Below are 15,134 nucleotides of genomic sequence, written 5' to 3'. Positions count from 1 at the left end.
AGACAAAAGCAACCACAAAATTCATACGAGATCCTTTTGCCACCAGGGCGGAATAATTTTGCGTCATTCTTGTCCCTTAGCAGCTGTTCTATCTCTGTCAAAATGTGATATTGTGCTTCAGTCAACCAATTATCAAGGTTGTGCGCCCCAAGATCGATACAATTTGGAGAGAGAGTGAAAAATGGTCCGTATACCCGGCTCTTCTGTTGGCTAATTAGGAAAAAAGTTTCTTTTTGGGGAATGTGGCGCGCAAGTCACAAGTCACCAACATACATAAGCAACTGAAAAAAAGGACTCAAAAATCTACATGTTTATGTTGTGTTATTGTAAAACAAATGCTCTACTAGCACAAGCTTAAACTCAAAGTCAGCTATCCGTTTTAGCAGTACTATGTGCTTAACTGGCCATGTTAGCCTTGTTTGGGTGCCGCGTTCTGATTGGTGGATTCAAAATTTGGAGCGTTCTGATTGGTGGAGAAGAAAAACACGATGGTCACCTTCAGGGTCAAAGTCTACAAAGGTAGTAGGTAAGATGGTGAATTTTAATTAGACGCATCGCCTTTTGATCAGTGGAGAGGGAGGTGTGCACCTGCTAAAGACGGCGGAGAAAAATAAGAGACAAGCCTTTTTTTGAGATACTGAAATTGATAAAGTAACAAGCTCTCTCTTCGCAGTGGGAATCCAGTCATTTTTCTCCCACTTTCCCCCTCGTCCTGTAAAGAGAGAGACTGCTCGCAGGCTATTGGATAACGTTTAACCTTAACTAGTTAGCTCTCTTTGCTCGCGTGTGACACTTTCCATATGCAAATAAAGCTAGCATAATAACTATTCTTAACGTAACTGCCTAAACTTTGTTTAAAACCGCAAAAAGGGATAATGCAAAGAACCCGTGTGTTGCTGAACCCTTCCCCCTTCCTCAACTACTTTGAAGGAAAGGACCAAAACTCAACCCTTATCCCCTCCCATAACTGAAAGCAACATAACCGCACCTGTTCCACGCTGGGTTGAAGAGAGTTATACAGAGCACGGGTTTCCACGTGTTCAGGGACCACTGGCATAGAGTTTAACACGTGCAGTGCCAACCGCTGGTCAGGGGATCCGAGGTGTTGGTGAAACATCATGCCCTCCTCTGTTGAATACAAAGCAAAGAAGCTATCTTTTCAACCCTTTTAAGATCGAAAAATCACGCTGTTTGCTGTTTAAAGTTTGTTACTCTTTATAGCTGGGGGAGTATGTCATGAAACAAGACTAGTAAGGACCCTGCAACGGCAACGAGAAACAACTCCGTGTTATTTCAATCACTCCCTAACCATTCCAAACCTTGGGGAATGCGAGGTGAGTCAAACCAGTTTCAACACTTTTTTAAGAAACTGCAATATTTAAAACGTTTGACTCCTCAAAACTATCATCAAACAGCTTGTTATGTTATGAGGCCATGATGAAATGGTATATGAAATGAATCATATATAAACTGCGGATATGAAATCAAGTGAAGCTATGATCTTCGCAGTTATGAACGCAATTTTTACAATTGCGTAGAGAAGCCTAAAAAATTCAGGACTTTAACGGGGTTTGAACCCGTGACCTCGCGATTCCGGTGCGACGCTCTAACCAACTGAGCTATGAAGTCACTGACTCAGTGGCATCATAGCTCAGTTGATTAGAGCGTCGCACCGGAATCGCGAGTTCACGGGTTCAAACCTCGTTGAAATCCAGAATTTTTCAGGCTTCTCTACGCAATTGTAAAAATTGCGTTCATAACTGCGAAGATCATAGCTTCACTTAATTATGAGACCATGTCAACAATTATTGCGTACCAAAATGCGCTCGATGCTTTGGCCAAATACGTTACCACAGCAATAAAATAGCCATCAAAAACACTATGTTTTGTCTTAAAATGCTAATAGGCTGATTTAGCAACAGAACGGGAACGTCAGTGGCGACGTCGCGCGCAGCAAAACTACCAATGAGAATTTAGAATAGAGAAGAAAAGAGTGGAGTCTACTCTATTCTGAATTCTCATTGGTGTTTTTTCTGCGCGCGCCGTCGCCACTGACGTTCCCGTTCTGTTGCTAAATCAGCCTAATATTTCAAATACAAATACGGTGAGCCCCATTGTTTTACTGCAGGGTTATAAGCAGGTTCGAGAAAAAAATTGATGTCGTTTTGGACCGCCGTCGTGGTTCTGGTTTAAGCTCCCAAACTAAACAACGACCTTTATTGCTTAGGTTTCGAGTGCGAGTTTTCTATCTTATATACCAGTTTAGAAGACCTCAACAACGATAACTTCGTCATAGGTGATCGAAAAACTCACTCTCTTGGTGAAATCTCGTAATTATGCAAATTATCTAATCTGTCTCCTTACCGTACTCTGTTAGATTGTAGACTTTTCCATCCAACACAAGCTGTGTATTTCCAAGATACTGAGGCTTGTTCAACGAGTTCAACTCGCACCAGTACTCCAAAATCTGACGAGGCGTCTGGGAGTCACGCCACTGATTTGGACCAGACCTGTCACGCAATAAACGAGACCGTCTCATTTTACCGCTGCAACGAAAGATTCTTGAAAACGATTGGCCAGCCCATGCGTTCGCAACTAAGGCCACTAACGACCTTTATTGGTACACTTTTGGCCATACGGTTTTGCACGATACTCTTTTAAGAAAAAAGACAGCATTGGCAAAAAAACTGTTAAATATAACGAGAAAAAAATGTTTGAAAGAAGACTTGTTGTGCTTTGCTGCGTCTTTCGCTCGAACCAGAGTCGTGAGTTAACTTACACGTTAGTCACGCCACTGGTTTGAACTAAAGGCGTAATCTGTATGCACCGTACGATGAGAATAAGGAAGCAATAATTCACGTTTCTTGACACCAGAGTTCAAGTTTTACTCTAATTAGTATCTTGTATTCAAATTACCGACTCTTTATTTTTTAAACTGCAGCTCATTTTGAAAATCTGACGAGGCGTCGGAAAGTCACCGCGCCACTGATTACATGGGATGCCTGCGGTAGATCACGTTTAAAAATGGCTTGAGTGTCGCCGTAGTCAGATATGGAAATTAGCCACGTGCTTGTTACGAAGCTCTTGTTCCTACTAGACAAGTCACACATCTTGCTTTGCGGCTGCCACAACGGGTTTTGCATGCACAGCTCTGGAAAAACTGTTGCCCAAGTGTTGGCAAACCAGACCACTCTCTTAAGTCTAATGCCAACGTTAGTAAGAAAATACAGCTTTTGTTAGGGTTTTTCTTTTTGTCGATGAACACTTCGATGACATTCAGGGCTTTTATTTCTGGATACGAGATGTTGATGCTGAGAAAAGAGGGATAGAGACACTTTGAGGCACTCAAGCATGCGCAGAGCGTGCATCTAATTAGAGACATTCCAGACTTCGAGATTTTCTTTTAACAAAAAATGTTTCGACGTGAACACACATCGCAGGCAGTGTGATTACAATGTAGAAGAGCTAAGTTACAAAGCTTCTGTTGTCACTCACGTGCAGTAGGTCTGAGGAAGCCCACAACTGGCGCGGAAACGAGACAGGAATCTGTTTTCCAAATCCACCACAGTTTCACCAATAAGATCATCCCGACCAATCACGTCATAGTCCATGACGCTAATGCGCAGGTCTTTGATGATGGGAATTGTGGCGTTCAGTTCAAACATCCTAATAGAAAAAATACAAACTAACGTTCAGTTTTTAATTTCATATTCATATGACAATCGGAGGTTTGCCGCTGAAGAAGGGTGATGCAATTTTAATAATTCCACTATAAGGACCGGTCTTGATTTAAAGTCCACTCTTGCTTAATTCCAAGTTACTGTTCACGTCCATTGAAAAACTAGTCTTCGTGTGAAACAATAAACTCGCTTCCATTTGAATCGTTTCGGAAGAGGACTCGCTTTGAAACGGAGGTAAAGAGCAACTCGGAAATGTACGATTAGTTATACAATCTTGGTTAGAAGTGTTAGGAAACTTAACCTTGCAAAAGGTTAATTAAAGGTCAATTAAGTATGTATTGCATGTACTGTATAGCTCAATTCAGTAGTCATCACCCCCTTCCACTTGATTTAATTCTCCGTCTAATCGCCCCCGACCAATGCTGGATTTTTAGGGTGCAACAGATTCTTTCATAACCTCAACATACAGTTGTCAAGACCTTTTGCTGGCGCTAGCATTATGCAAACGACGTAAAATAATAAATAAATTGTTATGTTTTGGCAAGGAGACTTGACGCTTCATTGGGGCAGTGCAGAACGCTGCCACGCTTTCGTAAAAGCTGCGTCTCAGTCGAAATATTGCTTATGCTTTGGTTTCTGACACTCAATAGCAAACATGCTCCATTGTCCATCAATCTAGCAAGGCTGAAGTGATTTTAACTTGATTGCCAATTTACCTGGTTTCGTAACCTTGATTTAAATTATCTTTACTATTGTAGAGAAGAAAACGAGAATCGACCCACAGCCTCCTACAAATTTCTTGAGACAGCTTTTTCCATCCTAATGTTGTTTTTGCAGACTTCTCAGAACATAATATGAGCACAACTGGAAGGAAAGTGCAATGTGGCTCGAACATTTTTGGGAGGCTGTAGATTATTATCATTTTTCATATCAGGGACTTCGTTCACTTTTAACTACAACAAGAACATTTTAAATGTTTGGTATCGCACGTTCATTCTTCTTACTTTCCAAAGATGGGATTCAAATTGTTTGGGATGTAGTTGTCTTTCTCAGAAATCTTAGTCTTTCCCAAGTTCACCACTAAATAAGGATCAGCTAGTCCACTGGTATCCTGTGGTTGAAGGTCTAAAGCCTGTGGAAGAAATGATGTCAAGAAATCATTTTACTACTGACTGTTTTTCAAATGTGTTCACAAGCTTATCTTTTTTTACAAAAGCTATTCGCCATCCCTCTTAATACATTTGCGAGAATATCAGCTTTTGATCATTTCGTTTTCACTTTAGAAGTAAAGCAGAACGACATTTGTCATCAGATCTGAACTTGCTCTCACGAGTCTCTTCTGGCTTAGTAGTAGAGCATCCGAACTAGTAATCGGGATGTTATCGTTTCGACTCCTGTTAGTAGCACTCTGATTTTTCTCAGTTTACCCGAGTCGTTATTGATAAATCCATCTCTATCACGTGATGAGACGGCCATGTTGGTACACAAAAAAATAGCACATTATGGCCCATGTTTTGCATTTTAATAAGTCAAATTTCCCAAAAGACTTTTTCTCTATTGTTCTGTGCACCAACATGGCTGCTGTGATGTCAGGTGAAAACTAGCCATTCGTCTCGTCCACCGGGTTATATCACAGGCGCTCCAAGCTCACAACGCGAGTTTGCAATGCATAACTAACTACTTAATAACCGAGAGTAAGGTCGAAAAATCGCAAAATCTCAAACTGAGGTCTAACAGCTAGGCCGAGGTTTGAGATTTTGCTGTATCGACCGAACGGTCAAGGTCATGAAGTTCTTTATTATATGGCTAACAGAACGGTTCTAAAGAAAAACAAACTAATATGCATAATCCATAATCGGCCCGTGGGCATTACGGGAGAATAATGACTTGGCGCTTAGCCGCTCTTAGCCAATCACAGCGTGGGTTATATCGGCCAGAAACACGAGCCATATGATAATATTATGCAATAAGAGAGTGAGTGAAAATTCTTTTTTTTCCTTGCGATAAACTTTCTCTACCTCAAATATGTTGTTCTCTTCTGTTTTGTGTTTTGTGTACTCGTTTATACCCTCTTAAGCGAAGTATTATATTTGACAAAACGGCCTGAAAACAGAAGTGAACAACATATTTGTGGTAGAAAAAGTTCATTTCAAGAAAAAAATTCATTTTTTCAACATGGCTTAATTTTTAACTCTTTTCACAATTAACTCTCTTATTACACAATAGTTCGCGTTGTGAGCTTGGGGGCCGGTAGTTATATAACTATACATTTGTACAAGTCTGGTACGAATTATTACATGTAAACTAGTGAACTTGTTGAGGCCAACGCGCAGAGTAAAACAACCTATCACAACATGTTCAAAACTTCTCACGTTCTATATACCCATCTAAGAAATCTTGAATGCGGGCATTTTGGCTCGAGTTTTCACACGACACTGGATGAGCGATATTTTTTAGGGTGTGTTCGATTGACCCGATTCCGGAATACGAATACGTTGATTGATGAGTTAAAACGGTGTGCTTGGCGTTTTGAAGCAACATGGATAACAAAGATATGTTATAGCATTTTAGCACGTGTTTGACAATTGTGAATGTGAATCTCCGTAAAAACGAAGGATTTCTAACTACTATTCCATGTATTCCTATTCCGGAATAGAGTCAATCGAACGCGACCTTAATGTAACTTGGACTTGACGAAGTATCCAATCGCATATTTAAATCTTAGGAAAACAAACCGTATTGTCTAAAGTGAAGGCTGCCTCACCCGAATTATGTAAAGTCTAATGATGCACTCCACTGGTTGGCTGGGAGGCAGCTTGCGAAGAATCTTGGGAGGCACAGGGGAATTGGGGTCGCTTGGCAACGGATAGAGTCTGAAGGATCCCTGCAAACGAAAGAAACCAATGAAACATTAAAACCAAAAATTATCCAGTCACAAGGTAAAGGCCCTCAACAAATAAAAAACGAAGGCACCCCCTCCCTCCCTTTGCAACAACAAACGATTTTTCCGGGCTTGAAATATTAGCGAAAAAATCTAGTCGCAATTTCGCAAAATTTAGTCGCAAAACCGTCGCGCTGCATTGTAGTAAACCTAAATATGAGCCCACAATACTTGTGTTGAAAGAAACCGCTGAAAATGGCGGATGATATCGAAGGAATGGAGTTGTGCAAGTAAGATCGCAACGAAATTACGCTACAATTACGCTATCTTCAGATTGAAAGAAAATTCAAGGCGAGAAACAAAATAATTGTCATTTCTTCATTTATTTTAGTAAAAAGAGCAGCAAAGTGGCAACTGCTAACTCTTCTGTTTCGAAAGAGCGAAGATTAAAACAAGTCGCAAATTTAAGTCACAAATGCGACTGTAGTGGTCGCAATTTCAAGCCCTGCTTTTAAGGTTTCTGAGCGCAAGGAACTCGATACCAAGTTCCTAGTGATCTGAACGGTCTAAGAGATCAGGATTTAGTGTTGGTTGGGAAATTCCTTCAAAGAACTAAGGCCTTACTTCCACATTAATCAAATTACATCTTACATAATAGGAAGATTGACTAATAAATTTTTATGCTTAGCGCATTTGGGCGGGACTATGTAGAAATCTGCCTCAGCAGTCAAATGTAACATTCTATGAGAATTTCCATATTGTCGTTTCAAATTTTTCTTGATTAAGAATTTACCAGACCAGTTCAATTTTGATTTTCTTGTCTAATTAACAATTATTCCGCGAGCGCGCGTTGGAAATGAGATGATAGATTACCAACGAGGCGCGTAGCGCCGAGTTGGCTATAACCACCTGATATCCAACAAGCGCGAGTGGAATAATTGTTTTATCAAAAACGCCCACAAATTATGCATAAATCTTCCCTACATTGTTTTGTATACCATGATGGCTAAGCCAATCAAAGCTCGAGAAATGCATTATCCAACGATCTAGTTTTTAATAACATTCATTATCACGATCTGAAACAAAGGAAAAATCAGAATTGAACTGGTTCATGGTTTCATTCTAACTAGCAAATTGAGAAAACCCTGATAGAGCGAGTTTCAATCGAGTGTCGTAAAACCAAAACCAAAGTAATTACTTTGGCCAATCAAAAAGGACGGAGACAATCCAGTAAACCGATCAAAACTCGAAGTAATTACACGTAGCCGGTTTCACTTCTGATTGGTTGAAAAAGTGGCGCGAGAATTATGAACCAATCACCTTAAATTCACCCACAATAGTATCTTCCTCTTCTGACTTCGTCTTTACTTTCCCGCGGTGAATGTAAAACGTTTCCACAAAGTCTTGGAATCCGTTAAAGACTTCCACCTTCTCCAGCTCTGTGCCATAAACCTCAAAAAGGAAAAGTATTTAGTTATAAATGTGCTATGTTGTTGAGACTTCAATTGCTCTGCCTGCATGGGATAGTGAGTGACACGAAGACGCTTTCTATTGAAAGACTAAACAAGAGTAACGTGAAAACGATACGAAATAAATCACAATCGTTCCATGAGCCAGAACCGATATTCGAGTTAGATCTAGAAGAGATTTCCACGTGATCTAATTTACTTTCCCGTCCTCTTTTTTTGTTGTATTTTAATATTGTTTATTTGTTTTCATATTAATTACATCTACTGTACACAGAACTTTACATTCATCCACAAACGTCACATTTAATTTACACATCTCTCACGTAAATTCTACAATCACAATCACTGCTTTCCTAAGCCTCAAGAGCATCTTATTAGACTAAGTACAATACACAAGATACAATACAAGAATGACTGATAGATTATTTACATAAAAAGAGGACATTACATGGCCGCGCGGAAATACGAAATTTCTCTTTCATGAACGGCATCAAAAGGCGCGTTCTTTATATCTAACCATTGCAACACTGTTCTTTTCACGTGTGAAGATAACATGTTATTTTCAGGTATGAAAATATCACGTTTTTCAACACGAACACCAATGAAATACTAAATCATTCACAAAAGGCATCAAAAGGCGCGTTCTTTATATCTAACCATTGCAACAATGTTCTTTTCACGTGTGAAGATAACATGTTATTTTCAGGTGTGAAAATATCACGTTTTCGCGCGAAAGCTCACTTGGTATTTCATTGGTGTTTACATAATAAATGCCAATCTTGTGAAGAAATACATTTGTGGTTAGACACATATTCTCACTAAAATTGTATTCATAACATATTGATGATTCATTCTTTTCATTTTGCAATGCTTGGTGATTGTCCTAATCTCTTGAAATCAAAACCTATTGCGATTGGCTTATGCGACTTTTCCCGCGCTTGGTGCCGGCTGCATAAGTTTGCCTTTTGCCTTGTGATTGGGTAATTTGTTCAGGAATAGCTAGCGCAGCAACTTTACAGGAATTCCAAAATTTGGTGATTTCACGTCGTTGTTAGGAAGGGCATAAGAAAGAACTGAATAGGCCAAAATGTAAAACGAGCGTTCTGGAGCAATAATCTTCTGGTTTCGCTCTCCTTGTCGACGTTAACTTTATTTGAGCTCCTAAATGACAACTACTTGAATGAAAATAGGATTCTTTATTACCATAATCTTGTCGTAGCCTTTATCCAAGTAAACTCCTGCTTTGTCGTTGTCTCCAACAGAAGCATAAAACTTTGACCACCAGTCGATATCTTCGTCTGCTTGTTCCTGGCATAAAATAAAGAAACCTTACTTTTTGAATTTGTATCTTGTATGGCATAATTTTTATTTAAGACGAATTTGCAAGGTAACTAGAGCTTCCTTGTAGAAGTTAGCAAGGGTGTGTGTGACATATCGAAGTTGGTCGACTGTGTCCCACGACTGTCTACTCCGAAAAACATAGGCAAACAAAAAGGCGGTGTGCTGTTCTATCCTCTTGAAAGGGTGAAATAAGGCCATTATTTCCTAGTAGGAAAGTCAGCCAATCACGACGCTGAATGACACCGTGTTTGGCCCGTTCCGACAGTGATCGTCGGTAGTGAAATCGTTGACGCATGTTTGTGAAAGGCATAGCGTAAGGAGACAGATATGACCAGCGAAACTTACACTTCCTTTCTTTGGGTCCTCTTTGATGTCCATTATGTGAGATGAGCCATGTCTCGCGGCAAGTTCTTCGACTGAAAAAAAAAAAGTCACAGATCCAAGTTAAGCCGCGAAAATTCATTTTTTTAGGCTATTCAGTGAACCCTTCATTACTTTGAAACGTTTCGTCAGCCATTCATTCAGAGATAGCATATTTTGCCAATACGTGAATGAGATGGACACCAAATGCTTACAACGGATCAAAGTTCTATTCTGAACCGAAATTTTCGGTGCCGCAAAGGTCGTCACTTCTTAGGCTTTCTAATAGAGAGATCAAGCATCGCGTTTATGGAAAACGTCAGGATGAAATTTGCGTTTCTTGCCTGTTGGCTTAAGATTCTAACAAACTTCAAGAGAGGGGCAAGTTCGAATGGGGTTAGCATAATGCTCTTATAACAAGCAGTAGCCCACCGTGTGTCGCCTTTGGGTGAAAACATTGTTATCCCGCTCTTTAATAAGAAATGGAAAGTGGCGACCAGAAAAAGGAATTTAAGAAACGACGATGGCAATGACAACACAAAAAAGCCGTAATGGTTGTGCTTACATACACCTTGGGTTTGGGGCCTTCCGGAGGGTACATGGCTTGGGTTTGGTTTAGCTCAGGTTTCATGTTACCCTGCGGTTACACAGTAAAAGACTCCCCTCAGGGTAAAATAATTGGGTATAATTAACATAATTAGGGATCTTCGTGTATTAGCTACTTTCTGCTTTATGTTTGGCCGAGCCACCTCAGGGAGCAGATAAACCGTACTTTTCAGTTCAGGAACTGTCATGGGAAGTTCTTGTTCATTTTTTATGCCTCCATAGAAATAACCCAAGGGCATTTTCGGTCCAGGGAAAGCGGTTACACACAAAAACGTCCTTGCCCGTGGGCAAACGCTATTTACCCATGGGTAAAAGGGCTAGTGGAACCACAACTAATGTTAATGGTTTCCAGAGGAAAACGAATGGTGCTGCACGTGCGGTATGGATTTTTTTGGACATTTTTTTACTGTTCTCTGCAAAATAACAACGTGAAATCAGCTAACTTAAGGTCAGCAACGCGACTATACGATCTTTCATTCCTTTACTCGACCTTAAAACCCCTCGTACCGATCCAGTAACAGGAAACTTTTTCCATGTTGCACACCATGAACAAGATGAAATAGTCACGAAATACTTGAGAGAGCGTCACGGCAAAGTTGCATGTTGGGTGCCAGTGCTCGGCACGCAGGGGCGAGCGAGACAGTGGAAAGTGAAAGCAACCCAGACTTGCGCAGAGGATCACTCGTTGTTTTGGCAACTCTTACATTTTCTTCTTTCTGATTCATTTTCCCGGGAGAACGTTTTTTTCCCTTTTTTTTCCTTTTTTTCTGTGTGTAGCAATACAAAACATACCGATGGGATTTTCAAGAGCGTCGTCAATACAGAGAGGCTCACAACGGAACTTAATCATAGACTTCATGGAATGTATTCCAACCACCGGTTTGCGACCAAAGGAGCGATTGTCATGAATCTTGATATTCATTGGAGGCGTATACAACTCTTCCTTAGGCAGGTACTAGCGGAAGAAAAAAAAAACACGACGTCAAAATTATCAGAAATGCGTATGATGTCTGTACTCTTAATTTTAAATGATGTCAGACAACTGAAATAGACAATTGCAGTCGGAACAATTGACACTTAAACTTAGTCTATGGGGGCTATGTCGCGGTATTTTAGGGTGTTTCGGGGAAGTCTTTAGTTAATCACGTGTTTAACACTCAAAAATGGTAATGTGGAATTCCTCTACTGATAAAACTACCCTTGCATTAAAAAGATTATTTTGAGCAAAACTGACATTTATCCATGTGATTTGCCATAAACGAGAAAAACCTCAGGCCGACTTTTTTTCAAGATTGCCCAAATGCAATCTTGTCCATTTGCATCCATCCATGCCTGTCTTTCCTTTTGCTGTATTTCTTTTTTAGTATAATTACACCGGTAATTATTGAGAATTCTCTGAGCTGATTGGCTGCCGTTGAGCGGATTATTACACGAAAATCACCAAAGCGGTTTTTCAAAATGGCCGCAAAGCTGTTTTGTCGAGGCATAGTTAATAGATGTAGGCTGGTTATGAAACTCGACAAGTTTCTTTGTTTCATGTTTTTGTTCGCTTTTTTGCCCTTGACCCTGCACAAAACCCGACAAAAACACGCTTTTTTCGGCAGGATAACCAATCAAAAGCTTCGACTAATTTATTCGAAATTAACTTGCGAACCAAAAACACAAAAAATTGTGCAGGGTCACGGTCAGTTCAACATCTAATTGCGACTGTATTGTTCCTGCTTTTGAAATTCCCAGGGTTTCATAACCAGTCTCTAGATTAACTATGGTCGAGGCGACAGACAAAGAAATTGATTGTTTTAAAGAAACTCCATATTTTTCAAATAATCACGCATTTAATTATACTAAAACAATTATTCACCTCAGGCTCGGTGAATATCGGTGAATAAAGCCGATATTCACCTCTCCTTCGGCGAATAATTGTTAAATATTGTTCAACAGTGGTTATTGCAATGTTTCTTTCTACTTTTTAGGCATTTTGGGTGTCATGAAATTACATCATTTGCGTGACATAGCCCCTTTAATGGCCAAGGCCACGAGTCTCCTATAGCCCAGTGGTTGAGCATCCGAACTAGTAATCGGAAGCCGGTCGTAGGTTCGACTCCTGGAAAAGAGCACTCGGATTTTTTCCGAGCATCCCCCAGCAACCACCGAGATATATTCCATCATTCTTTTACCGAGTTAACATTTCACCATTTCCTTCACTATAATGCAGAGCAAATGACAAAGTAAAATAACTTCGTGTACTAGTCCGCTAGTAGCCGTGACCATAACTTAAACATGGTCACTCTTAAGCACTGGTTCCTCTTATAAGATAAGAGGGACCTCAAGATTTACGACAGCAACTTCAACGAGAACACCACGGAAACAGTAACATTTGATGAACAGAACAATGGCTATGAACGTGCGTTTGCCGCTTTTGTACATTTTTTCCCTTTTTCTGCAAATCAGCGACGTAAAATGACTCAATCTCAAGGCCTATGGAAAACGTGTGAACACAACCCCAAATTTTAATTTTCTTTCCTCATTTAAATACAGTCAGGACGAATTCAGAGTGGGTTGTTCGTCTAGTCTGGAGAAGACCGCATGTCAACGTAACCGTTGATGTCGCCGTCGTAAAAACTAAGGTCCCCAAGATCGCTCGCGTAACACTCGCTTTGAAAAAGATGCTCCGGTGAACTACGAAAGGACCTGATGCAATTCGGAAGAATGACGATACAAAACACTGACCACATCAAAGAAGAACAGCGGCTGATCGAAATTGGGATTCTTCTGCGTGTTCTTAATTATCGTCGAATGAATCACGTGACCTCCACATTCAAACTCGATGCTGGGTGATGAAACACTGGCAAGCTGGTATCTCTTCATGTTTCTTACCCCCCAGCAAAGGACCTGAATCATATAGAATGAAATATTTTTTAATTGTTTAACACTTCCCTTCCAAGAGCGGCACTTACAGAATTTACTGTAACGCCAGAGGTTTTGACTCGTCAATGGCGATCCGCCGGGGGTAGGTGGGGGGACGCGAAAGGGATATGTCCACTCAAAACTATGTCTGCTTACTGCGATTTTCATAATTCTGCGGAATGTCATCTCCAAGCGCCAACAACGAAACTGCGTTTTGGCTTCCAACAATCAAACTTCCGACACCAAGCCAAGAGTTGACCCGAAACTGAGGCGTGACATAATTTACCAATCAGCATCTTTGGTTCCCACGGTGCATTCGTACATTCGAACTTGACGTCGATGGAATCTATGCGAATCATTTTTACTGAAGAACCTCTAAAAAAAATAAATCATAGTGGTACTCGAGCTGTAAACTAAACAAAAACTACAATTCACTTTCTTGAGTCGATCTTCCCCAGCTATGTTCGGAAATTTCATTTATCGGAGCCAAAACGCTTAGCGCTTGAAGGTGAGATTCCACAGAATTATGAAAATCGAAGTCAACCATTTTCCTCTTGAGAGTGACCTTTGCAGATTTATAATCTTATGTTGATCTGAATCTTACATGATACTCAGTCACGTCTATTTAAAATGCCTCATCCATCTGGATGACATATCAGTTTGGTTCACGTGCCCGAAAGTTCCAATACTTCTAAGGCATGTTTCTGATGCCATACATCCTCTGTTCGTTGACAGAACGGCGAAACTTTGCCTGCGCTTGAAACATATTGAAAAGACCAACGTTTTTATAGGATAAGTTTATCACAATTTCAGAATGACTCCTCGGCCCGAAAGGCACTGAGGAATTCCAGGAAACGGGCCCAGGGGAACAAACCTCGATGGCAGTGCGCTGCATGACAGGCCTGATTCCATTGGGTACGAGATACAGGTTTCCCTTCATTGGTGGAGCAAACGGCAAATCCGCACCCTCATCCTGAAATGACACAAGTTGAACGTCCATAACGGAGTCGAAAAGAGCATAGTAGCTGGAGAGTTAAAGGGCATCCAATGCCACAGGTAACCCACAGGCGGGAATAGGTTAACTGGCTTCCATGGCTGAAAATTCCCACAACTTCACCACGACCCCATTATAGGCACTACTTAAATGGCAGTGGATGAGAAAAGGCGAAATGGAACGAAAATTGATAATAAAGGATAATAATGATAATAATCAGCCAAGCACAAAGTGCTGTATTAATCGGAGAGACAACTCAAAGCACAGCAGATCGAATGAAGTGTTGGTTCTTGTTGAGAGGTAAAATGAGCAGTAGCCGGAGATAAACCTCTCGGACAGTAGAGCAGAGAACTCAACCTCTTGATCTGACAACGGGGGAAGGCAAAGGAACTCACAAATGCGGCAACCCTGCTCCCAGTCCCTAAGAAACCTGAAGATACCTTTTTACGATTCCAATATATAGATTTAGCCAAGCCTAAAAGCGGAGCTCCCGTGTTTATAATAAGTTAACCAGGCTTGAGCCTGCGATCTAATCGAAAACCAGCACCAAGTCAGCGGTCAACTTTAAAACACAGCTGACCTTAATGAGTTTAAACTTAAGCCCGCGATACGGTCACGTGATATTGGTCAGCGGATAACTTGTTTTTGACAGAGTCAGTTCACCTTAACATGAATGTCCAATATCAAAAAATGTTCCCGCCAAAAAACTCGGGTTGCACCACAATGTTTGACATTGGCACATATGGATGAGTGGACGTATGGGCGGGCGTACGGCGAACGAAACCAAAATTTCTCGCACAGATGGATCACTATATTCTCTTACCCATGGTGCTCCGCGCGCGCGCCGAAGGCGCCTGGAGCCCCGCTATAAATACACAGTGTCACACGGTGAATCC

General features: G+C 40.8%; 1 protein-coding gene and 1 long non-coding RNA gene across 6 annotated transcripts in view; one reads left to right on the top strand and one right to left on the bottom strand.

Moving 5' to 3' along the window:
* The window catches only part of LOC138043747 (myoferlin-like), a 75,060-nt gene that overhangs the window by 12,205 nt on the left and 47,721 nt on the right, over positions 1-15,134 (bottom strand). For all 5 annotated transcript variants that reach the window (XM_068890162.1, XM_068890161.1, XM_068890165.1 and 2 more), the window contains 11 exons: positions 14,119-14,217; positions 13,068-13,229; positions 11,130-11,292; positions 9,717-9,787; positions 9,234-9,338; positions 7,882-8,013; positions 6,445-6,564; positions 4,685-4,812; positions 3,496-3,666; positions 2,365-2,510; positions 989-1,128 (listed from right to left, as the gene is read on the bottom strand). In XM_068890162.1, the coding sequence (XP_068746263.1) occupies positions 989-1,128; positions 2,365-2,510; positions 3,496-3,666; positions 4,685-4,812; positions 6,445-6,564; positions 7,882-8,013; positions 9,234-9,338; positions 9,717-9,787; positions 11,130-11,292; positions 13,068-13,229; positions 14,119-14,217 (1,437 nt within the window). The remainder of the gene's footprint in view (positions 1-988; positions 1,129-2,364; positions 2,511-3,495; positions 3,667-4,684; positions 4,813-6,444; positions 6,565-7,881; positions 8,014-9,233; positions 9,339-9,716; positions 9,788-11,129; positions 11,293-13,067; positions 13,230-14,118; positions 14,218-15,134) is intronic.
* LOC138043753 (uncharacterized) lies at positions 368-3,496 on the top strand. Its single transcript, XR_011131327.1, has 3 exons — positions 368-526; positions 1,222-1,334; positions 2,942-3,496. It is a non-coding gene; the product is annotated as an uncharacterized lncRNA (long non-coding RNA).

Source organism: Montipora capricornis, chromosome 3, assembly GCF_036669925.1.
Source record: "Montipora capricornis isolate CH-2021 chromosome 3, ASM3666992v2, whole genome shotgun sequence".
NCBI lineage: Eukaryota > Metazoa > Cnidaria > Anthozoa > Scleractinia > Acroporidae > Montipora > Montipora capricornis.
Note: the sequence above shows the minus strand (reverse complement) of the source record. Positions and strands in the feature narration are given on the sequence as shown.